Source organism: Symphalangus syndactylus, chromosome 2 (genome assembly GCF_028878055.3).
Source record: "Symphalangus syndactylus isolate Jambi chromosome 2, NHGRI_mSymSyn1-v2.1_pri, whole genome shotgun sequence".
Classification (NCBI taxonomy): domain Eukaryota; kingdom Metazoa; phylum Chordata; class Mammalia; order Primates; family Hylobatidae; genus Symphalangus; species Symphalangus syndactylus.
In genome coordinates, this window is record NC_072424.2 from 116,989,766 (window position 1) to 117,014,895 (window position 25,130).

Below are 25,130 nucleotides of genomic sequence, written 5' to 3' on the forward strand. Positions count from 1 at the left end.
TTATTATAAACAGAAATACTAACTTGTGGCAGTATTATGTGAACTCTTCTTGTTGCTAGAACTTCTGTAAGGATTTTGGTGACGTTTTGTATTATTATTATTATTTTTTACATTCACTGTTACAATTTAAAATCTTTATTATAGCTTTTTCTTTTTTTTTTTTCTTTGACAGGGTCTGGCTCTGTCGTACAGGCTGGGGTGTAGTAGCATGATCTTGGCTCACTGCAGCTTCCGCCTCCCAGGCTCAAGCAGTGCTTCCACCTCAGCCTCCTGAGTAGCTGGGACTACAGGCACACACCACCACACCAGGCTAATTTGTGTATTTTCTTTTTTTGATAGAGATGAGATCTCACCATGTTGCCCAGGTTGGTTTTTTTTTTTTTTTTTCTTGAGACGGAGTCTCGCTCTGTCGCCCAGGCTGGAGTGCAGTGGCGCAATCTCGGCTCACTGCAAGCTCCGCCTCCCGGGTTCACGCCATTCTCCTGCCTCAGCCTCTCCGAGTAGCTGGGACTACAGGCGCCCGCCACTACGCCCGGCTAATTTTTTTTTTTGTATTTTTAGTAGAGACGAGGTTTCACCGTGGTCTCGATCTCCTGACCTCGTGATCCGCCCGCCTCAGCCTCCCAAAGTGCTGAGATTACAAGCGTGAGCCACCGTGCCCGGCCACCCAGGTTGGTTTTGAACTCCTGGGCCGAAGTGACCTTCCTGCCTTGGCCTCTTAAAATGCTGGAATTATAAGCGTGAGCCATTGTGTCCAGCCTGTAGCTTTCAAAATATCACCTAAGTGTGCTAATACTGGTGCTGAAAAACATCCTGGAAATCAGTAACTTTGGAAAAAAAATTAGATGTGATAAAAGATACCAGGACATGACATGCTGTTAATTTATGAAATAAACTCAGAAGTATGAGAGTTTTTGCTGATAGAATTAAAAAGTACAAGTAAAGCAGAAATACAGCACGACGGCACATTTCTGTGTTCGGAGTGTGCATTCCTCATACTCTGTGTCCTTAGACTATGGACTAATCTGTTCTGAATTACGTAAATTCTTCAGGACCATGTGCCATGAGTAAAATGCAGTCATGCTTCATGAATGTCTGTTACCCATGCTAGGGAAAGATGGCTTAGGTTTAAAAATACATATTGTTACAGGACAGAGGTCCCGATCCAGACCCCAAGAGAGGGTTCTTGGATCTCGCACAAGAAAGAATTCAGGGCGAGTCTGCAGTGCAAAGTGAAAGCAAGTTTATTAAGAAAGTAAAGGAATAAAAGAATGGCTACTCCATAGACAGAGCAGCCCCGAGGGCTGCTGGTTGCCCACTTTATGGTTATTTGTTGATGATATACTAAACAAGTGGTAGATTATTCATGCCTTCCATTTTTAGACCATATAGGGTAACTTCTGGACGTCGCCATGGCATTTGTAAACTGTCATGGCACTGGTGGGAGTGGAGCAGTGAGAATGACCAGAGGTCACTCTCTTCACCATTTTGGGTTTGGTGGGTTTGACTGGCTCCTTTACTGCAATCTGTTTTTATCAGCAAGGTCTTTATGATATGTATTTTGTGCCGACCTCCTGTCTCATCATGTGACTTAGAATGCCTTAACTATCTGGGAATGCAGCCCAGTAGGTTTCAGCCTCATTTTACCCAGCTCCTATTTAAGGTAGAGTTGCTCTAGTTCACATGCCTCTTGACAATATAACAGAGTACTTATTTGTCTGACACTGAGAACATCATCTTCACGGGGTTGGAGGAAGATAATTTCGAAGGTCTCCTTTTCCTTCTACTTCTTTGAAACTAGTCAATAAATATTGAGTGAATTATTTTATGCATGCCGTACTGCTTTGTTGTGAAGAAGAAATCTACTTCTTGCACCTCATAAGCCTAAAGCACACGTAAAAAGTCATGATTGACAAAAGTGTAAGTTGGGAGAGCATGCAAGTGGCAACATTTGGCCCAAGAGGGCTGTAGAGAGTGGGATGGTACTTTCCCAGCTAAGAAGGCTGGCACCTCCCTGGGCTTGTGGGAAGATGTGGAAGGGATTGGGCTTGGGACAGGATTGAGGTGAGGCACAGGTGGAGGAGGGTGTGTGCCTGCATGTAGCGAAAGGGGGCAAATGAGAGGGGGTGAATATAATAACACTGAAGTGCTCAACTCCTGGTGAGCTTGGCCAGCCTTGCACTTAACGTGGAGAAAGGAGGATGGATGGCCACTTCCTGGTTGTGGCTTTGCTCTGAACTTGTTCAAAATCTCTTGATTTTTATGACAAGTAATATAAAGTGATATGGCATTTATTAACAATTGCTTATAGTTAAACAGTGCTTGGCCAGGTGCAGTGGCTCACACCTATGATACCAGCACTTTGGGAGGCTAAGGCAGGAGGATCACTTAAGCCCAGGAGTTCAAGACCAGCCTGGGTAACAGAGTGAGACCCCACCTCTACAAAATTTTTTTATAAAAAGTCAGCTGGGGCTGGGCGCGGTGGCTCATGCCTGTAATCCCAGCACTTTGGGAGGCCGAGGCGAGTAGATCACGAGGTCAGGAGATCGAGACCATCCTGGCAAACACAGTGAAACTCTGTCTCTACTAAAAATACAAAAAATTAGCTGGGCGTGGTGGTAGGCGCCTGTAGTCCCAGCTACTTGGGAGGCTGAGGCAGGAGAATGGTGTGAACCCGGGAGGCAGAGCTTGCAGTGAGCAGAGATCGTGCCACTGCACTCCAGCCTGGGCGACAGAGCGAGACTCTGTCTCAAAAAAAAAAAAAAATCAGCTGGGAATAGTGGCATGCACCTGTAGTCCCAGCCCCTATAGTCCCATGCTGAGGTGGGAGGATGGCTTGAGCCTGGCAGATTGAAGCTGCAGTAAGCCATGACCATGCCACTGCACTCCAGTGTGAGCAACAGAGCGAGACCCTGTCTCAAAAAAAAAAAAAAAAAAAATTGGTGCTTAGGTGCCAAGCACTGTTCTAACTACTTTAATAACTTCTTCATTCCTCATGGCAACCCTTTTGGGGTAGGTATTAATATTACTATTTCTGGGCTAGGCACAGTGGCCCATGCCTGTAATCCCAGAACTTTGGGAGGCCAAGGTGTGCAGATCACCTGAGGTCGGGAGTTCAAGACCAGCCTGACCAACATGGAGAAACCCTGTCTCTACTAAAAATACAGAATTAGCCAGGCATGGTGGCGCATACCTGTAATCCCAACTACTTAGGAAGCTGAGGCAGGAGAATCCCTTGAACCTGGGAGGCGGAGGTTGTGGTGAGCTGAGAAAGCACCATTGCACTCCAGCCTGGGCAACAAGAGCGAAACTCCGTCTCAAAAAAAAAATTTGAAAAAAAATTTATTATTTCTGCCATTTTACAGGATTTTACAGGTAAGGAAACAGAGGCACAGGGAAGTTAGGTGATTTGCCAAAGGTCTTTAATAAGTTGCAGAGCTGAGTCACATCCAGGCAGGCTGGCTCTATGTCATCCCCCACAGTCTGGAGTCGGGAAGCTGGAGATGGAGGACACTGGTCAGAAATTTATACCCTAAGAGGACCATGCTCTCTGCAAACAAGGGGATTTGTTCCCACCTAAGAGGAATAATAAAACAGTTTTGAAACCTTACATTTGTAATAACCAGTTCACTTTTACACAGCTAGTATCCCACGGAACCGGGACTTACACATACATGTCCTTTTTTTCTCCTTTAAAAAAAAAAATGGTACCTGGGTGCCACAAGGAGGGTAGCAGGAATGATGTTAGTTTGAGGAAGTGAGGGTGAGGGCCAGGCTCTGTCCTGACAGAGAAGGCCTGGACTGAGTCTAGGAGACCTGGCTGGAGCTTTGTAGCTGCCTCCCCAGCAGCTGGGCTGGTTCTCCCCATGGGTTCACCCTCTCTCTGTTACTGTGGGCACAACCAGAGGACTGAGTCTGGTTGGGTCATTCTTTCCTTCATCAGAAGATTTATTAATCACTTACTTATGCAGTAGTGGGTTTACAAGGATGAATGTGACTAAGTCGTCCCTACTTTAGATTTTGCCTGGAAAGCCTCATATGACTTAAGACCCTCCTTACCTTCATTCCACCCAACTTCCCACTTGCTTATGATGCAACTATTTTAAGGGGGGATAAAAATATTTAACTCATAGTTTAAAAGCTGAAAATAGCAATGTCCAGTTTATGAGGCTCCTCAGTGAATGAGGTTGTCCGGGGATTTGGGCTCATTGGGCAGTCAGTGTGATCCTCCTCTTCCAATAGGTGAGGAGCACAGAGTTCTGAAGTGAGGGCAGGATGCAGGGTAAGAAAGCTGGGGAGACGAGATAGGCTTGGCCCAGGTGACTTCAGCCTAGCTACCCTGTTGTCCAGACTTGAAACTGAGATTTTTGCCCAGAATCACACGAACCCTATTTATTTTAACTTGAGCAGGAGAAATAGAAGCTGGGTACTGAATACTTGATGATGAACCTAAAATACAGGCCTTGGAAGGTTTATATACTTTTTTAAACAATGCCAACTCTGTGTAAAGGAGCATTTTTCTGTTTTGCTTGTTAGATTATCACAGTTTAGATTAATGCCCCAAGGGAAGTTGGTGGCACAAGTGTATGATTACCCTTCTCCCATCTCTCCTGTTGAAGATTTAGTTGTATCAGATCAATTTATATTCCATTTATGCCTTTGCGGGACTGCTGTTCTCTTTTTTCTTTGGAGACAAGGTTTCGCTCTATTGCCCAGGCTCACTGCAGCCTCAATTTCCTCGACTCACTTGATCCTTCCACCTCAGCCTCCTGAGTAGCAGGGACTATAGGCACATGCCACTGAGCCCAACTAATTTTTTAAAATTTTTGTGGAGACGAGGTCTCACTATGTTGTCCAGGCTGTTCTCTAACTCCTGGCCTCAAGCGATTCTCTGGCCTCAGCCTCCCAAGTGCTGGAATTACAGGCGTGAGCCACTATGCCTGGCCATACTTACTTATTTTCTAAACACTTACTGTATGGCATGTTCAAAACATTAGAAAAAGTAGAAAACATTGGAGCAGTTTGCATTTATCTGGGGAGTGAAATACAGCGGTATAAAATGATGGTAGAAGTAGCATATAAGTAAACATTTTTATGAAACTTTACTGTTTATAAAGTGTTTACATGTACATGAGCTGAATGGGGCAAGCATTTTATCCCCACTTTACAGATGGGGAAACAAAACTGCTCAATGTCAAACAACTAATCAGGAGCAGACCTGGCACCAAACACCTCTCTTCTATTATTCCCTGCTGCTTTTCCAGTTTGGACAATGTGTGTGTGTAGTGTGTGTGTGTCAGGGGCGGGGGTGGTGCTAATGAGGGAGGAAGGTATGTTTGAACCGAGCCTTGAAGGAAATAATGTCCGAGTTTAGAGGACAACACACCTCGGCAAAAGCATTGTCAGACATCCTCTGACTATCCCTGAGGCCCACCCTGTTACCCCATTTTGCCTGTCTCCCTGGGAGCCTCACCCTGCTGGTGTGTAATAGGGTGAGGTGTCTGTTGTGCGTATTACTGGGCATATTTAACATGCTCTTGGCCTTGTATTTGTTTTTGAAGCCTACCCGCACGGCCACATCAAAGTGGCTGACTATAAACAAGCAGGGCTGGCAAGTTGGAGTGGGGGCTCTTTATACAAGGAAGAGGCTTGCTGGTTAGGAAACAGTGGAACATGGCTGTGAACATGACAAACACTGTTAAAGGGACAGGGACGGGGCGCAGCTGTGGTACCTCGTCCGTGTTTCATGCGTGCACTTCTGTTAGACCATTAGGGCTCTTAGCTCAAGACCTGGCATGTAGGAAGTGCCCAGTATTGGTTAAATGATATATTTGCTGCTTTTTGAAAAGATACAGAATTTTTCCTCTCTTAATCCACCTTTCTTTAATGTGAAAATACTTTTCAAAGAAATATCAAGTCAGTCTCAGCATTTACACTTGGAATATTGTGAATGCAAATGTTAGTTAGATCTTCCTTTGGCCTAATTTGATTTTATTGGTCTTGGGTTAGTAAAATTTGGTTATTGTGGTTACATTTCAGTGACGTTCACTTCAAGGCTCTTCATCTGAAGGATCAAGATAAAAACAACTACACTTAATAATTGACCAATTAACATTTTAAAGGCCTCTAAAGGTCACAGCCCAGGTGACTGGTGAATTTACTCAGTTTCAAACCACTCTTCTACTTATTTTGGTGTGCTTCAGTACATCCAGGTCTGACTGTCTAGGATTACAGCTCTCTTTTTCACTTCTGCTCCTCTTGTCATGTGTGGGTTTGGTGAGCCAGTGTCTTTAATGCGACTTTATTCAACACTGGAGTTTTACAAAGCCTGGGCCCAGTGGTGCCGGGAACACTAAGATGAGTAAGAGGCTTCCTCTCCTGAGTCGTCAGCTGGTGGGGATTATGAAGAGAGTCCCTATGATGAGGGACTCAAGTAAGATTGGGGCCAGACCATCGGGGAGGGGAGGAGAAGGGTTGGAGTCAGGATAGGGGGGCAATCCTGGTAAAATTGGTGTGTAGAGAGGTGGGCCTTGAAGCAGTAGGAATGGGAAGGAAGTTTACCAGATGCCAGGTGCTTTCTCAGCACTTCATGTGTATAGTTTTTTTCATTTCATTCTTCTGAACCATTTAAGGTACATTCTGTTGTTTTCTGCATTTTATACAGAGGAAACTGACACAAAGAGAAGTTAAGTAACTTGTCCAAGGGCATGTAGCTCATAAATAATCCTGCCTGGATTCCAACTCAGGCAGTCTGGTTGCGGAGTCTGAACTGTGAATTGCTGTCAGTGGCTGAATGGGATTTGAACAAATGAAGATTAAGGGGAAACCACGGTGATCAAATATTAATACATAGAGGTAGACAAATTGGCGTAGGGCCATTTTGCCAAGGCCCTGGAATCCCACACCTGAAGGGGATAGTTGTAACATATGACAGAACTAATATTTGTACAGGCTTTATGGGTCCACATTGCCACCACCCTCTGCTGATTGATTTGGTGGAATGTTGTGTCTGTGGTTCAGTGTGCAGGGATAAGGTTGGGAAGGTTGTTGAGTAGAGGAGTCACATGGTTTGTTCCCTCTCATATGTCTTTAAGCTGTCCTGAGGTTTTGGCCTGTATTCCCTGAGCTCATGAACATGGTGTTAAGGCTCAGCCTCTGCTGTCTTCTGTCCCCTGCCCATGCTCTTTCCCTGCCCTACAGTTACCCTCTGGAAAGAGTTTCCTGGAGTCTCCCTGTTTCTGCCTTTTCACCTCACTGTCCACCTCTTACCTGCCCTCCACTGGAGCTGTTCTCCCTGAGGAGACAGTGCCTGGCTCACTGCTCATTTGGGCTGGGACTTTTCAGGCTTATTGCATCTAGTGAGTTCTTAACTCGGGGTGATTTTACCCGCTAGGGGATACCTGGCAGTGCCTGGAGACATTGAGTGGGGCTGGCCTCTATGGGATGGACAATGAGGTTGCTGCTAGACATCTTACAGGATGGCTCCCACAACAGAGATCCAGCCCAAATGTCTGTAGTGCAGAGGTGGAGAAGCACCGATGTTACCTGGTGCTCTGGGACATTTTGCAGTTCTCCATTCTTTTTTTTTGAAAGGGAGTCTCACTGTGCCACTCAGGCTGGAGTACAGTGGCACAATCTGTACTCACTACAACCTTCGTCTTCCGATTCAAATGATACTCCCACCTCAGCCTCCCGAGTAGCTGGGATTACAGGTGTGTACCACTACACACAGCTAATTTTTGTATTTTTAGTAGAGATGGGGTTTCACCATGTTGGCCAGGCTGGTATCGAACTCCTGACCTCAGGTGATCCACCCGCCTCGGCCTTCAAAAGTGCTGGGATTACAGGCGTGAGCCACTGTGCTGTCCTCTGACTGCCTGGACATAATTCTCTCCTGACTTGTTTTTCAGTAAATTCTGAGTTCATTTCTTACCAGTCTCTGCAGGGGAATCTTCTCCTCCAGCCTTGGTTCCAGTCCTTGCATCCCAGGATTCTTTTCCTGGCCTGTGGTTTCTGCCCACTCCTCACATTTTTCTTGGGCATCTCATTAGTCCTAGGGATTTGACCTTCATCTGTGGGTGAGTGACTCCACATCTGTATTCACAGCTCTAGCTCTCTTGAGCTCCAGTCAAATTCATGTCTTCTCCACCTCAGTGGTACACAGGCACTTCCAAATCGGTGGGTCCTAAATAGGGCAGCCCTAAGTCTTTTTCCATCCTCCCTGCCCTGCTGCTCCCACATTGCTGTCCGTCAGCATGGACTCTCACACATACACACTCTCTCTCTCTCTCTCTCAGCGTCTTCTCACATTGCTCCTGAAGCGCAGGCACTCCTCATTTCTCAACCCACAGCACCCTCCCTCTGGCCTCCTTACTTCCAGTACCGTGCCTCACGCTGCCACCAGGGGAGCTTTCTAGAGCAGAACTTTGAGGCTGGGAGTCTGCCTTTAGCTTCTGTCATCTATACACACAATCTAAACTGCTTCATGACCAAGCCCAGTGGTTCCCAATTGGGAGAGTAGTATTGCCCTTCAAAGTGTAGTAGTATTGCCCTTTGAAAGTGTTATGAACATTGCGGGTATCATGATGGGGAAGGTGGGGTGGGTGGGCTACAGATACTGAGTGCTCAGGCCCAGTGATGCTTGCTTCCTGTAGTGTGCTGGACTGGGCTGTCCAGTGCATTACAGGAAGAGAATTGTCCAGATGCCAGTAGTGCCCTCATTAAGAATTGGTGATGTAGTTTTTAGCTTCTGCCTAGAGGATGAGGAGAGAAATGCTGAGCAGTGGTCCTGGAGAGTACTTATTTTGGGGATTGGGAGGCAAAAGAACTGCATGGTATAAAACCCTACGGAAATGCAAGCAAGAATGTAAGGGAGTGATGAATTGTATTGAAAATTGTAGAAATGCCAAGACACAAGTGGGGAAGGCTGTTAGTTGTGTGACTCCCTGAAGCACCCTTGTCATCCCGGCCTGTAAGCCATACTAACCCCCGCTCGTACAACCGGCAGCCACTCTTTTGGGCCTATGGCAACAGGTTTGCTTCCTTGGTCCTGCACTATGAGACTCTCAGTCTCCCAGTTTGGCCCCACATTTGGTCAGTTTTGCCATCTCTGCATTAGCCCTTTCCACCTCTGGCCACCTCATTACACAGCTTCTTTTGTAAATAAAAATATCCCAAGCTGTGTCACAGTCAGCTAACGACAAGAACAGCAGCAACAACATTAATGGTCCTTTATGTGCCAGGTACTGTGCTAAACTCTTTATAAGCATTTCTTCTTTAATCTTCAGAAAATCTCTGTAAGGTAGCTACTATAATTATGCCCATTTATGGTTGAAGAAATCGAAGATTAAACAGATGAAATAACCAGTTCACTTTTACACAGCTAGTATCTCATGGAACCGGGACTTATACATACATGTCCTTTTATTTCTCATTTTAAAAAACAGATTTTATTTTTTAGAACAGATTTAAGTTCACAGAAAAACTGGAAGTATAGAGCGTTCCCATATACCTCCTGCCCTCCTCCAGCCTCCCCTACTATGAACACAGAATGGCACATATGTTACAATCGATGAACTTACATTTATACATCATTGTCACTTAATTTCATAGTTGACATTAGGGTTCCCTTTTGGTATTGTACATCCTATGGATTTTGACAAATGTATAATGACATGTATCTGCCATTATAGTATCATAGGAATAGATTCACTGCCCTAAAAATCCTCTGTGCTTCACCTGCTCCTCCCCTACCCCCTGTGGCAACCACTTTTTTTTTTTTTTTTTTTTTACTGACTCTATCATGTCTTTTTGACATTTTAGAAATAAATTCTAAGCTCAGATGTTCAGTTATCATTGAATCAGTGGAGTTCCCATATCCGTGAATCATGTTTATTTCTTAAGAATTGGGTTAGTGGATTCTTCTTTCTGTCACCATGTTTTCTGTCCTTTCTGGGAACTGGCTTGGCTATTTGCACTGTGTGTGTGGGACATGTACTTAAGATAGAGTACAACTATGTTGTTCCTACTTCCTGTCCTGATAGCTTTGGAAGAATTCTGTTTTTTTCCTTCACAGCCTGGCTTTGTAATTTTGTGTAGACCAACAATTAGTTTGATTCAATATCCCTGCCATTAGGTGTCAGACCACCTTAGGCGAGAAATGGGCATGAGACCGTCTATGTTCCAGAGGCTTTCTGGTATTCAGGACAACCTAAAGCTCGGGATGAAGGGCTTTAAAGGTCCTTTTTAGAGATTCCACCAGACTGGTTGGTTAAGTACCTTCGTCATATTATTCCCTGGTTCACTGGAGTGATTCATTTTTAAAGGAACCCTGGAACTGCCTTTCATTATATTCATGTCTTAGAAAAACCTTATAGCATACTGTTGCAAGTACAGGTTGAGTATCCCTAATCCAAAAATCTGAAATCTGTTCTCTCTTTATTCCTCCCCCAGAAGCCCCATGTGCCACTCCCCTGATCTGCAGCTTCGGGAGGCCGGTGGACCTGGAGAAGGACGACTACCAGAAGGTGGTGTGCAACAATGAGCACTGCCCCTGCAGCACCTGGATGCACCTGCAGTGCTTCTACGAATGGGAGAGCAGCATCCTCGTCCAGTTCAACTGCATCGGCCGCGCGCGCAGCTGGAACGAGAAGCAATGCCGCCAGAACATGTGGACAAAGAAGGGCTATGACCTGGCCTTCCGCTTCTGCTCCTGCCGCTGTGGCCAGGGCCACTTGAAGAAGGACACAGACTGGTATCAGGTGAAGCGGATGCAGGACGAGAAAAAGAAGAAGTCTGGCTCCGAGAAGAACACAGGGAGGCCTCCTGGTGAGGCGGCGGAGGAGGCAAAAAAGTGCAGGCCCCCAAATAAGCCCCAGAAAGGCCCGAGCCATGACCTCCCCCGCCGACATTCCATGGACCGGCAGAACTCCCAGGAGAAGGCAGTGGGTACCACAGCCTACGGTGCGCGTTCCCCCGGCGGCTCCCCAGGCCAGTCCCCACCCACGGGCTACTCCATCCTCTCTCCTGCCCACTTTAGCGGCCCTCGCTCCTCCAGATACCTCGGGGAGTTCTTAAAGAACGCCATCCATCTGGAGCCTCACAAGAAGGCCATGGCTGGGGGCCATGTGTTCAGAAATGCCCACTTTGATTACAGCCCTGCGGGGTTGTCAGTTCACAGGGGGGGACACTTCGACACCCCCGTGCAGTTCCTTCGGCGGCTGGACCTCTCCGAGCTCCTCACTCACATCCCCAGGCACAAGCTGAACACTTTCCACGTGCGCATGGAAGACGATGCCCAAGTGGGCCAGGGGGAGGACTTGCGGAAGTTCATTCTGGCCGCACTCAGTGCCAGCCACAGAAACGTGGTAAACTGTGCCCTGTGCCACCGGGCGCTCCCGGTGTTCGAACAGTTCCCACTGGTGGATGGAACTCTGTTCCTAAGCCCGTCGAGACATGATGAGATCGAATATGATGTTCCTTGTCACCTTCAAGGTATAGGTGTTAATTCACCTTGCCTGCTTTCTGTTTGTTAAAAACCAAACAGCAAACAAGACGGATTGCTCTGTTTTGGCGTAGTTTTCACCAGTGTTGTTTTTTTTGTTCTAGTCAGGTGCTAGGTAACATTTGAATATTTCAGCTTCACCCAGTGACGCGGTGATTCTTTACCCTGATGTCACATTACCAAGTACAGTTGCCCTAGCAGATAATTTTGTGTGTTCTGTAATTTGAAGAGAGGATTGCCAGTGTGTGGTTTTGCATAATGGGGAAGGAAATTAGTGGAGTTGTTGCATATTTGTCACTTACTGTAAACCTGTTTAATGGGCCCAGCTAGCTGTGTATCCTCTTAGATCCTTATAAACATAACAATGAGGAAAAGCAGTGGCCAGAAAAGGGCCAAGGTATTTTTAGATTAGTTGAATTGATTTTGAAGTTTATGAAAGATGAGAGTGTCTTGATAGCAGCAAAAGGTAAACAGGATTATTGAAAGCTCAGGCATTAGCCCGGTGGTGGTGGTGGAAGGAGGGGCGATGGGGAAGCTTATTATTCCTATGGATGACATATAAGGACTTGGTACAGTTCAGCCATAAGTTGAATGACACGAGGTTGGTTAGTATAAGAAATCTGTCAGTTCATGTACAACTACTGAACTTCCATAAAGATGAGACATATCACATATAACATGTTTACACTTTAAATGTGTGCTAAAAAGCTTGTTGTAAAAATGATATATCCCCACCTGTCTCCTTCCCACCAACCCTGCTATGTCAGTACCCAGACAAACATTTTCAAATCTTAGCTGATGCTTCAAGTTTTTGACATCGTGATTGTAAATACTGCTGTCTTCATTCTCCAGCTTTACATATTATCTGTTTATTGACTGGCTTTGAAGGTGGATGACTGTGCATCTCTCTCCTCCTTCCTCTCAGGATGAGATACTACAGTTATTGGTTAAATCCTTAATGTTTACTAATGTGAATATATATATTTAATATTGAGCCAAGAAGTATAGGGTTTTATCTTATTATATAGTACCGTATATTCTAGGACTCCTTTTGTTTTTATTAGGGGTAATTGATTATCTTCATTTGCATAGTTTTTTTTTTTAACTTTGGCTAGTTCTCACTCTCCAGCAGCTTTACAAACCATCTTTCAAAAACATTTCCACATACCTGTCAGATTTTTTTTGGAAAAAAATTTTTGTCCCTGAAAATGCCCCTTGTGGAGACTCTTACCCTCCTGCTTCTACCTGTCCTGGTGCACTCAGGACCTGGGGTACCACATAGCTCTCCTTCCAGGAATGCCTTCATTTCTGTCCTATTTTTAAAAATCTTGTTTCCTAGATCTCAATATTTTATTTTTTCTCGGTTTATTCTCTCAGCTTTTAGGAAACATCCCCCAGCAGCTTTTTGAGAAAGGGAGCATGGGAATAGATGATTTGAGACTTTGAACGTCTGAGAATATCTTGATTTTATCTTCACTCTCCATCGCTATTTAGCTGGCTGTAGTCTTCTAAGTTATACATATTTTCCCCTTGGAATTTTGAAGACATTTCTTTACTGTCTCCCATCTTACAATGTCGCTATTTTGAGAGGCCTGATGTTACTCTTATTCCTGTCTTTGCCTCCATCTCCACCCCTCCATGAAGGTTTTAAGATTTTCTTTGTATATCCCCAGTGTTCTGAAATTTCACCACATGTGGGTCTTTTACACAGTTTTCTCTATTCGTCGTGCTTTCTGTACTCTCTTGGCCCTTTGGCTCTATAAACTTACCATCTTCCATTTGGATAAATTTGTTTTTGTATTATTTCTTTGATAATTTCCACTACCCTATTTTCACTTTTAAAAAATTCTATGAAACTCTGATTAATCAGATATTAGACCCCTTAGATTATTTTTTTGTTGGAGTGGAGAACTCCTTTATTTTATATATAATAAAGGATATATAATAAATATATACATGGCCCTGTTCATCTCTTTATTCTGCTTTATGGAAAATTTCCTTGACTTTTTATTTTGGTGTTTTTACGGAGTTTAAAATTTTCTGTTCTTACATTTTTAATTTCCAAGAGCTCTTTTTAATGCATTCTCTTCTTGTTTCATGTATGTAATTTCTTGTGCCATCTTTCTGAGCAAGGAAAGGGAGCTGAAATTGCAGAGAGTAGTCTCTTTCATTTTGAGAATTGTACCTAACTCCCTATATCTTTTAGCATTTGTTATAAAGCAGAGCATTCCAAAACTTAGTGGTTTAAAAGGATAATTTAATGACTTCTCACAATTCTGTGGGTGGATTGTTAGGTTGGCTTAGGGGGCCTCAGCCAGAATGGCTTGTCTCTGTTCCATGTAGTCTTTCATCTTCCAGTAGGCTAGCTTGGACTTTTTCACATGTTGCTCTCAGGATAGGATTCAAGAGATGTAAGTGGAAGCTGCAGAGTCTCTTCTCTAGAGGCTTAAGCTTGGAACTGAGTAACATCACTCCTGTCACATTTTGTTGATCAGTGTAAGTCCTAAGTCTAGCCCAGGTTGAGATGATGCTGAAATACTCTGCTTTTTGATGGAAAGTGCTGCATAGAATTTATGGTTGTTTGTAATTTATTGCTCCCTATGAACTCCCCGGTGCTTGTCCAGTTTCTGAGCTTAACCATTTACTATCCCTCAGTCTACTTTCTGACTTCATATAGTTTAATTCAGGGTTGAAATAACCTCATTGTTTCATGGAAGATGGAGTTCGTGTTTTTGTTTTTTTATCCTGTTTGGGGGTAATTTTAGAGGGAAGTGGATGGAAACACCTTTATTTCTCCATTGTAAAACTTGAAACATTTTTTATGAAGATGAATATGGGTACAGCATATATGAGAATAGTAGTGTTCTTTTTCTATCCATGATGGACAAATTATTTTCATGTAATCCATTCATCAGTTGATCAAACTTACGGATTTCACACATGCTGGGTACTATCAGTTCTTGCTTGCCATCAATTTATAATCTTAGGATAAGATGCTTTTATAAAATGTAACTAACTTACCAGGCTTAAAGTTCTAGTATCACACCTGGATATGATGTACATTAAGTGTCTTGTAATTTCCAGAGGAAGGGACCACTTTGGCTTGGTTCGTAAAAAGAGGCAGTATGAATGCTGATGTCAAAAGGTGGACTGGATCTTGGTAAGCAGAGGGTCTACCCAGGTCAGGTGTTTGTTGATGAGGAGGGAGTGCCTGCAAGCAAAGGAAGGGTGGTTAAAAAGAAGAAGGGCAGGTTGCGATCAGGAGATAGGGAGAGAACTGGTTGGTTGGAGCCAAGGGTGTTCTAGAGTGGGAAAGGAGTAGGATAGGGAGAAAAGGGAGAGAACAGATTGCAGAAGTACTTTCAAGCCATAATAAAGAACTTTGCTATATGTTCTTTATGAATGTGAATGGAAAGATTTTCAGTGTGTTTTTAAAGCAGGCAGTCACATGGAGGAAAGGTGCGGGAATTGAAAGGGGTGGGATCTAGAGACCAAGTTGAGACTTTGTAGTCTAGATGCAAGGAGATAAAAGGTGTGGACAGAATGGAAGGGAGGGGATATTGTCAAGAGGTTATTTTAAAGAAAAATTACAGCTTGTGAATTTAGAAACAAAATTCACTTTGTTTCTAGACCAGATAAATGGTGCAAGAGTAGAGAAAGGAGATGGGTAGATAAAGGTGGGGAAAGGACCTGGTTTTGCGGGCAGAAGATGAGGTTTCTGTGTGTTGGGTTTGAAGGGATGTTGGGACTTTTGTGTGGAGATGTCTAGCAAACATGGTTAAAAATAAGCACTTGGGTTGAACACTGGGAGTTTATAACAGTGGTAGTTAAAATCCTAAAGATGGAAGAGCTCTTGGATAGGAAGAAAAGAGAAAGAAAAGGAAGGAGGATATGATAAACCCACGACCAAATCTTGAGAGTACCTTTCAGGGAGCAGATGAAGAAAGAGGTGAAAATTAGGCCTGAGTACTTGCGTGTGTGTATATGTACACATCAAAACATAGACATACATAAATAGATAATGCGCACATTAGATGTGCACCACAAAGATACAAACTTCAGGTTTGATGTAAAACCTGAAGATCAGGGTGTTTAATCATTAACAGAGAAGTCATCATTGCCACAAGTGAGGCCTTGACCACATATCAGCATTTTTATTGCCACATCTTTGAGAAATCCATGCCATCTTATTTGTAGTAATAAAATGTAAATCATGTCTTTAATCACCAATTACTGACCACGCATTCTTCTATTTTTCTTTTCTTTTTTCTTTTTTTTTTTTTTTTTTTGAGTATCTCAGTCTATCACCCTGGCTGGAAAGCAGCGGAGTGATCATAGCTACTGCAGCCTTGGACTGCTGAGCTCAAGCAGTCCTCCTGCCCCAGCTTCTCCAGTAGCTGGGACTACAGGCTCAAGCCACCACATTCGGCTTATTTAATTTGTTTAAACTTTTGTTGTTGTTGTTGTTTGTTGTTTTGTTTTGTTTTGTTACGGGGTTTCACTTTTGTTGCCCAGGCTGGAGTGCAATGGTGCTATCTCGGCTCACTGCAACCTTTGCCTCTGGGTTCAAGCGATTCTCCTGCCTCAGCCTCATGAGTAGCTGGGACTACAGGCGCCGCCACCACGCCCAGCTAATTTTTTTATATTTTAGTAGAGATAGGGTTTCACTATGTTGGCCAGGCTGGTCTCAGACTCCTGACCTCTGGTGATCCACCCGCTTTGGCCTCCCAAAGTGCTGGGATTACAGACGTGAGCCACTGCGCCCAGCCCTAAACTTTTTTGAGATGGGGTCTCACTGTATTATTGCCCAGGCTGGTCTTGAACTCCTGGCCTCAAATGATCATCCCATTTCAGCCTCCCAAAGTGCTGAGATTACAGGCATGAGCCACTGTGCCTAGCCTGACCATGTGTTTTTTAAAGCATTTTCAACTCCAATAGAAGGGCCACACTGCAGGCCACAGGATTGCACAGCATGCAGGGCTGACATGCTGCTGCAGTACTTGCTGTGTTCAGTGGTCCTCACTGGATTACTACTCCCTCGCCCTGCCCTACCCCTCACTGCCCTCCCTGGACTCTGTCTCTGGACTTTGTTTGCTCTCTTTTCCTCTGAAAATAGGTTCTGTTTAGCTTTAATAATTTATTAAGATTGATCTAATTAAGAAGTTCTTATTGGGCTTCTTTACCACTTTGAACCACATATGATTGTTCTCCGAAGAATCGGCTTTTTGTTTAAATTCACAAAGGGTTTAGAAATTCAAAATTCTCTGTGGTCAGGACAATGTATAGCAGAACTGAAACAAATCTAGACTCAGTCCAGACCAGGTGTTCCAGTGAGTTGCCTGTAGGTTACGGATCCGAGAGACATGAATCAGTCTGGACTTGCTACTTAATTATCTTATGAACTTGGGCAAGCTGCTCAGCTCTGTAAGCCTCACTTCCTACTCTCAGAAGTGGAAGCAACAGTAATGCCTATTTTGTAATGTTGCTGTTAGTGTTAAATGAAATGATTCACACGGAGCTGGTAGCATAGTGCCATACCCTCGGTTAACTCTTAGTAAAAGTTATTCTGTCTTCATCATTATGGTCATTGTTAGCAACACCTGACTTCTGTGTCTAAGGCTGCCCTTACCCTTCTCAGCTGTGGCCTCTGTACCTGGGAATGTTTGGGAATTGCATTGAGTACTCAGGACAGAGAGTGCAAATGAAGTTTTTTCCAGTGGCTCCTGGATCCTTGAACGGACTTCCTAACATGCCGCGAGGCCAGAGTGGATGTGGCATGTGAGACCCTTTTATTTTCAATGAGGTAGAGCAGAGGTGGGCGGTATTTCAAGAAGTTCTTGTCATCCTTCCCTCTTTTGGCGTAAAGGCCCCCAAGGTTATCTGTCTTTGGCTGTTAATATGCCCCATCCATTTACCCAACATACACTTATAAAGTGCTTTCCACATCCCAGACATTGTGCTAGTCACTGAGTCTACAAGGATGAATAAGACATGGTTCTTGCCCTCAAGGAGGAAGGGGGTCATGCAAGCAAATGCAAACGAAGGGCTCCCCCTAAGTACTGTAGATAGAACATACATACCTTTCCATCCGGTAAGGAGCAGGTTGGTCCTTACTACTGAGTGCTGAAGATCCATAGTCTGACTGATGGCAGTGAGCAACACATTCTGAATACAAGGCCACTTAGGATTACGTGTTATCCTGATGGTAGTTTTTAACATGGGGAAGCGCCCTGGGTTCCACACAGAGAGCAGAAATGTTGCTGTTATACGTTTCCTGGGCAGATTCTGGGCATTCTGACTCTTTCCTAATTATTTAAACTGTGATGCTTCCATATACACTAGGATGACATCTTTCCTTTATAAACATTAAGATGTTATCAAATAATGGAGGGGGATCATGTTGTAACTTTTAAGAGCTCAGTGAATAATAAGACATTGAACTTCTTTTAAAAAATTACAAGTAAGATATAATTCTGGTTCCTAAATTAGATGTGGTGATGGCTGAGCATTTTGAGGACAAGGATGGTTAACATAGTAATTTTGGTTGTGGTGTAATTCTGGGCTATCAGTCCCCAAGACAGACTTTTGATTTTTATGATGGGACTTGTCAGGGGGTGAGAGCTTGTGACAAGATCATTGTTGTTGGTTAAGTCTCTATATGCTAAACATAAACTTTGGAGCAGGAAGTCCTGCATGAATACAGTACAGGCTGGTTTTGAGTATATGTGGCTTTGTTACTTGAATTTGGATGGACCCATTACGTAAGTCTAGCAGCACTTTTTGGAAAAGTGAATTGAAGCCAAGTTTTTAATATGCTTGAACTTAAAAATACATGTTTTATCGACAACAGCTAGTAATTCATCATTATCCTGAAAGGACAGCTTGTGTACTAAATATTGATTTTTCTTTTTATATTTATCCAAATGATAAAATCTTTGCTTATAATTGGTAGATGAAACATTTTTATCCCCTTGGAGATGAAATGTGATTTCCATGATGGCCACTCAGAGCCTTGTGTCTTCTGTTCACAGGGAGACTCATGCACCTGTATGCGGTGTGTGTGGACTGCCTGGAAGGGGTTCACAAGATCATCTGCATCAAGTGTAAGTCACGGTGGGATGGCAGCTGGCACCAGCTGGGCACTATGTACACCTACGACATCCTGGCTGCCTCTCCATGTTGTCAGGTAGGTATTAAACACACTGAGGGAGCATTGGGTGATATTAGGCTTCTGTCCCCAAGTGAATGTAGGGAAGATGCTTCTGGCAATAAAGAAGAAATTCAGTCCAGCAATGATGGCTGAGCTACTACTTGTAATGTAGTCATTTAGTGGAATACTATGTGGTCATTAAAAGGAATACTGTAGAATAATAAATAATTATGTGGGAAGCATTTCCAGTATTTAGGTCAAAAGAACAGGTTATAAAATGGCATAATAATATGCTTGCATTTGTAAGTAAGTGAGCATGAAAAGGGAATTGCTAACCTGTTACCAGATGGTCTCAGTGGTGGGAGGCTGAGTGGTTCCTTTAGTTTTCTTTTTGCTTGAGTATATTTTCTAAGATTCTGTATGACTAGCTTATACTAAATTTCTAATAGAAAAAAAAGTTATTCAAAAGGAAGAAAGTCACTTTCTTAAATAGACAGGATTTTCTTGTTTTCTTTCTGTGGGATAGTACAGTTATCCAGGAATTGCCTGTCTTGTAAGGTGTTTGAGGTTGTAATCCTTAAAGCACTACTAAAAGGAGGCATTGTCTCATGCTCTGAGGACATCTGAAATTTAGCTGTCATCAGAAAAAGAGGGAAGTATTCACGTATGAAAACACAAATAACCTATAGAATCACAGGAGACAAAATCCTTGGAAATATCTTGCTTTATTTTCAAGTGCTTAGGGAAGAAAACAGCTTGTTATATAATTCCTTGATACTCTCATGGGCAGGAGAGAAATTTTTCTTTGTTCTAAAGTGTTCCAGCCTGGTTTTTTAGTACAAATAGCTGATATAGACTTTATTAGTTACTGTATAGTTTTATGTCTTTAGCATTATGGCTGGATTTTTGTAAAGAGAGTATCTTTACTATTATCAGTAGTTATTCACTGTGGCATTTTATGATAGTTATTGTGCCTTAATGCCAGCTCTTGAGAGAAACCAGAGGAAGTGGCTCCCCTCTGCACACACACCGTGGAGGATTATCTTTTAAATTAAAGAAATAAGGAAGTGAAAGAACGTTTGAGCCTGTTAACTCAGAAGATTGGCACTGGAAAGGACCTGGGATTTAGACCGACCTCCTTATTTCCTCATACAGTGGAGGCCTACAAACTTGGGATGTTTTACCCAGGTCTACATACATTGTGTCACAGCCATGACTGCACCGTGTGACTCCTGTTCTGGTGTTCTTTCTGGTACACCATTGAAAGGCAATGAGGTTATTTCCATGTCTTTAGGAAGAAAAACAGAACAGCATCCTGCCACACCCAGCCTCTTGGTATTCACCATACACTGAATTTCTTCCTTAAAACAATTGAAGCCCAGACCTTTCTTTTCTGGCCCCCTACTGAAATGGAAAATATGTTCGATTATTGTTAATTTAAAAAAATCAGTGAGGATACAAGTGTTAGACGCTACTAATGAATCAAGGGAGGTCTTCAATAAGATGTAGCCAAAAATAAGCAATAACTGATTCTTAGAAAGGTATAACAGGGTGAAGACGGATTTGCTCAGAATCACACTTTTAATGTTGTTCAGAGAGATTACGTAGTTAAAAGAGTGTTTATTTCAGGTTACAGAAAAGTAGTTCCTGCAGTGGCTGAGGATCAGCAGGCTGCTTTGGTTCACTCCAGCCTTGCTGCTTTCTAACCGTGGTCTTTGGCGTGGTGCTTTATCACATGTGCTTCAGTTGCATTATCTAAAAGTCAGCTAATACTACCTACCTCCCATGAGTATTTTGAGAACAAGTTGAGATTATACTTTTTAAGTACATTTTTAAAATGAGTCTAAATTGAGTCTGTTTTATGTATAATTTCTGGTTATTCACTTAAGTCCTGGACCCGTTGCTGAAAGGTTCCAGGACTGTGCTGTTAAGGAGAGGCTAGGCATGAGTGAAGATGCAGGGTGCTGAGAACTCCAGAAGCCTCAGACCAGCACCGCACTTCCTGGATTGCTAATTTTACTTGAGTATCTTGGGAGATTTTATTTTTACATCAAAGAAAATGCAACTTTTATATAGAGTAGAATGAAAAATGAAATTTCAAAGAAGTTTCGTGGAGGTTTGGGTGAGGGAAGCCAGCATCAGCCACTGTCTTAAAATCCAGGGGGAGGGGTTTCTTATTAGGGAACTCCAGTGGAGAGCGTTTAGGCAGTAGTAGTTTAGAATTTTCTTCTCATAAGTAGGTGAAACAGCTAGCAGTGCTGCATATCAGGAGAGAAGTTGGGAGTCTTTCAGGCATACCCCATTTCCCTGTTTTTGATAATAAAAGGGATGCTTTGCAAAGCCCTTGATCAGTTTTCCAGCATTTTGGTTTGGATGACTTTGACAAGTGTTGGGAAACGGAGGGGTGTTGTGGCTGATGGTGTCCGTTTCCCCCAGGCCCGCCTGAACTGTAAGCACTGTGGGAAGCCGGTGATCGACGTGAGGATCGGGATGCAGTACTTCTCCGAATATAGCAACGTCCAGCAGTGTCCACACTGTGGGAACCTGGACTACCACTTCGTGAAGCCATTTTCCTCCTTCAAAGTTCTTGAAGCTTATTGATGAAAGCTTTGCTTTAGTAATAGCTATTTTATTGATATTATTACTTTATTACATATCTTTTATAGGGAAACATTCTGTGACATTAATTTCTTTTCTAATTTAAAGGAGAGTTACTTTGTTGTATGTGTGCCACTAAAATAGGGGCTGCCCTTGCCCTGTCTTGATCCCGAGTGTTAGTCTGTGGTTTTGACCAGAGCCCAGATGGGTAATCCTGTGCATTTGGGTCGGGGTTCACTCTTACCAAGAATCTTTGATGCAGCTTTAAGTTGGTGGGGAGGATGGGGTGAATTTAGGAAAGGAATTTGTGGTTATAAACTAAGAGCTTGATAGGAGTTGGAAGGAAACTCTTACTAAAATGTTAACTTTCTGGAAACCTTCTTTTAGATCTTCCTTGGGCCTTTGGAAAAATATGTGACAAGTGAATGTAAGTCTGTGCCTGGAGAGCTAATAGTGCATTAGTCTATCTCACCCTAGTGTTCTGCAGCACACGTGGGCAGGCAGTTTACTCACACTGACAGGTGACCTGAAAGTGGCACAAGTGCTGTTTCTATCGCTATTGTAATTTGCCAGTTCGTTTTTCATGCTGAAAATAATATCCAAATTGTAAGACATATGAAAGATATTAGTGTTGCAAATATGTTTAGGTAAACTGACCTATAACAGAATATGTGAAATGAATTTGGAAATAATGCAAGAAGGCAGAACTCAATCATTTGAATTGTGTCTTTGCAGTTGGTAATATAGCTCTTAAGGAGAACCCATGAATAACATGATTTGGGCAGTGATAATTTATTGCAGGTTGCACTGTTGAAGTGTCATTTGGTGTCAGATTCTTCTCACAGGTAAATCTCTCGGCCATAGAATCTAACTGGTGAGCTTCAGAACCAATAATTGCCACACTTATTGTCCTCAAAATTGCTTATGGCCATGTTTAACCCATTTAATTCTGAGTTTCCAAAATCAAAGATTTGACCTTAAGAGGGAAGGGAAAAGTGTGAAAGGATGATGAAGAAAATAATTTTACTATTTCTTTTAAAAGTATGTTTTGGAAAATCAGTGATTGTAATGTATAGCAGTATGTTTGAAAAATAGACCATTCTGAAAAGCCCATGATACCTTACTGTTGATGAAAAAAGATGATCATATATATAGAACTTGATTAGTCAGAGCATTGGGCATTCCAAAATACAGCCTTTGGTTCAGTAGATTTTAATGCTTTAAATAGACTGACGTCCCATACCCTTATAGAATTGGAATATGATTTCTCAAAAATTAATTTGATAATTTCATGTATGATGTGCATATATGCTAAAAGAATGCTGAAAATCATTTTATGAATAGCCAAATTTGGGGTTGATGTGAACATTTTATATTATTCATTCGGTTTATACCTTTTTTTTTTTTTTACTGTGTGGTTTTTCTTTTCAGAAGTATTTAGGCAATATTGCAAGTGAGTTTCAGTTCTTTTTTTTTTTTTTGAGACGGAGTCTCACTCTGTCACCCAGGCTGGAGTGCGGTGGTGCGATCTCAGCTCACTGCAACCTCTGTCTCCCGGATTCAAGCAATTCTTCTGCCTCAGCCTCCCAAGTAGCTGGGACTGCAGGCGTGCATCACCACGCCCAGCTAATTTTTTGTATTTTTAGTAGAGACAGCATTTCACTATATTAGCTAGGATGGTCTAGATCTTCTGACCTTGTGATCCGCCTGCCTCAGCCTCCCAAAGTGCTGGGATTACAGGCGTGAGCCACCTCGCCCAGCCAAGTTTCAGTTCTATATGAAGTATTTGATGTTTTGTTTGAAACAACGCAGCATTAAAGAACCAATGTGATTGACTAATACTTTTCATCTTTCAGTTTGGATGATTTGGTTTGCTGCATCTAGGTTGGTGTTTGATCATCTGAAAAAACATTTCAGTGGGAAGAAATGCATAAAATGCCTATAAGAAGTAGAAAGTCATTGAACTGACAGTGTTTGATGCAACTAAAAGAGGATTGTAAGACATAGCTTTCTGCAAACTTGTCTTTAATGCACAAAGCTGTAGTGGTGAATTAACTGTTTCCTTATTGATTCTCTCCTGTACCCAGATGCAAAAAGTGCTAAGTTTCTCTTGTCCTCGTAATACCATTTGGATTTTATTTCTGAATTTAAATAGTAAAATATTTATGATGCTGATCTTTAACCCACCTAAAATTTTATAGTGAAACCTGCTTTATATTGTTGTTCTGAAGCTTACAATTGACCTATACATTGCATTCAGCAAGCTCCTGAATTTAGAACTGCTGTCGGTGTAGTGTATGCTGTGTTCCATGTTGCCTTTTTAGATGGCTTTCTACCCCCTAAACAATAAATAGGATGAGGTTTTACTGTAATTGGGTAAAGTTTACTCTTGGACATTATTTCGATGCTAAAGTAGAAAAGCATGAGAGCATGAAGCATATCTGAGAATATCTTTTGCCTTTAAGATGGCTCATTCTTGTCTAGAGGCAAAATTTGGCCTATTTGGGAATAAAATATAATCGAGCATTCAACACCATGAAGATAAATCTTATTTTGGAAATCTACTGACCTTAATACCCCAAGCTTGCCCTGAATACTTTGGTTGGAATTGGAATATATCAAAAAAGTTTATTATTTTTGTTGTAGTTAGGATACTAAAAGGATATTAGTTACCCAAGAGATCCAATTTCTATTTTTCTGATGAATAGTGTTCAGTAAAATGAAGCAGTCTTAAGAGTGACTAATAATTTCAAAGTGATTTTTCATCTACTCTTAATATTTTTTAATTATTTATTTTTAAGAGTTTTATACCTTGAACAAATAACAATGATCTACTTTAGTTTAGTGAGAGGACAATTTGATTGTTTTCTCTTCAGGCCATCTCACCTCTTTATTCTCTTGTTACATTTGAAGCAGTTGATATAATGGGTTTATACTTTAAAAGATAGACATGGTGCCATGAAGTTGGGGAGTTGGGTGAATTATCCCATTCTAGTTACAGAGGAGCTTTCCTTAAATGCCCTTTAACTTCTAGGTTTTGTGCAAGAAGTTCATTTTCTGAGTAAAAGTTATTTTCATATATGTTGGGTGAAAATTAACTCATCAAAAAAGAATCTTATTAATTAGGTATTTGAACTCTAAAACTAACAGATAAGACTGATATGTACCTTATTAGAGCACCAAAACTAATTAGCTAAATCTTTTGTTTAGTCCTTCAAGACTGATGCTTAACACACAGTCTGTCCTCCTGTGTCTAGGTCAAGAACTCCAGTTTGCTTTTCTGTTTTGTGTCCTGGTAGCAGCTGTTGAGTAACTTTCATTGGAGGCTGGGAAGGAAGTGAGGAGAAAGTGTTCTTGTTTAGTGTTTTATTTCCTATAATAGGATGCTGCCTAACCCAGTTCATCTCTATGTCCTGTTCACTGAATATTCCAGGTAATTGAAAGAAAATATAACGAATGGGCTCCATTAAAACCAGCTCAAAAATAAATTCTTGTCAGTAAAGATTTCTTGTCAAGATGTCTTGGATTGCACTTTTGTTGAGGAAAGACAGTGTAAATAGTTAAAGAATGTTGATAAAATTGAAACATTTGGTTGTGGAATTGTGTGTGGTTTTAGAGGGTTTCTGTTTGTGAAATGTATGTATTAAAAATAATAAAATTCCGGAAACTAACATTGTACTCTGTCTTTAGTTTGTCACCTTATTTTTCATTGAGATTTTTGAGCAGTGGGATTGTCTGGTCAGAAAAGATGAAGAGAAAGCTTTCTGAGGTTTTGATCACTATTCAGGTAACCATTTCAAAGTCACTCCTGCAGCTAATAAAAACTACCAACTTTTTATGCTGCTTGCAAGTCATGTATCACATGTAAACTCACTTTGC

The 25,130-nt window shown here is 42.2% G+C and overlaps 1 protein-coding gene across 1 annotated transcript in view; it reads left to right on the forward strand.

Moving 5' to 3' along the window:
* HECA (hdc homolog, cell cycle regulator) overlaps positions 1–24,922 on the forward strand; it is a 45,893-nt gene extending 20,971 nt beyond the window's left edge. The window contains exons 2-4 of the mRNA XM_055265676.2: positions 10,453–11,493; positions 18,535–18,689; positions 21,090–24,922. Coding sequence (XP_055121651.1) covers positions 10,453–11,493; positions 18,535–18,689; positions 21,090–21,254 — 1,361 coding nt within the window. The 3' untranslated portion in view covers positions 21,255–24,922. The remainder of the gene's footprint in view (positions 1–10,452; positions 11,494–18,534; positions 18,690–21,089) is intronic.
* Positions 24,923–25,130: the final 208 nt, after the last annotated feature.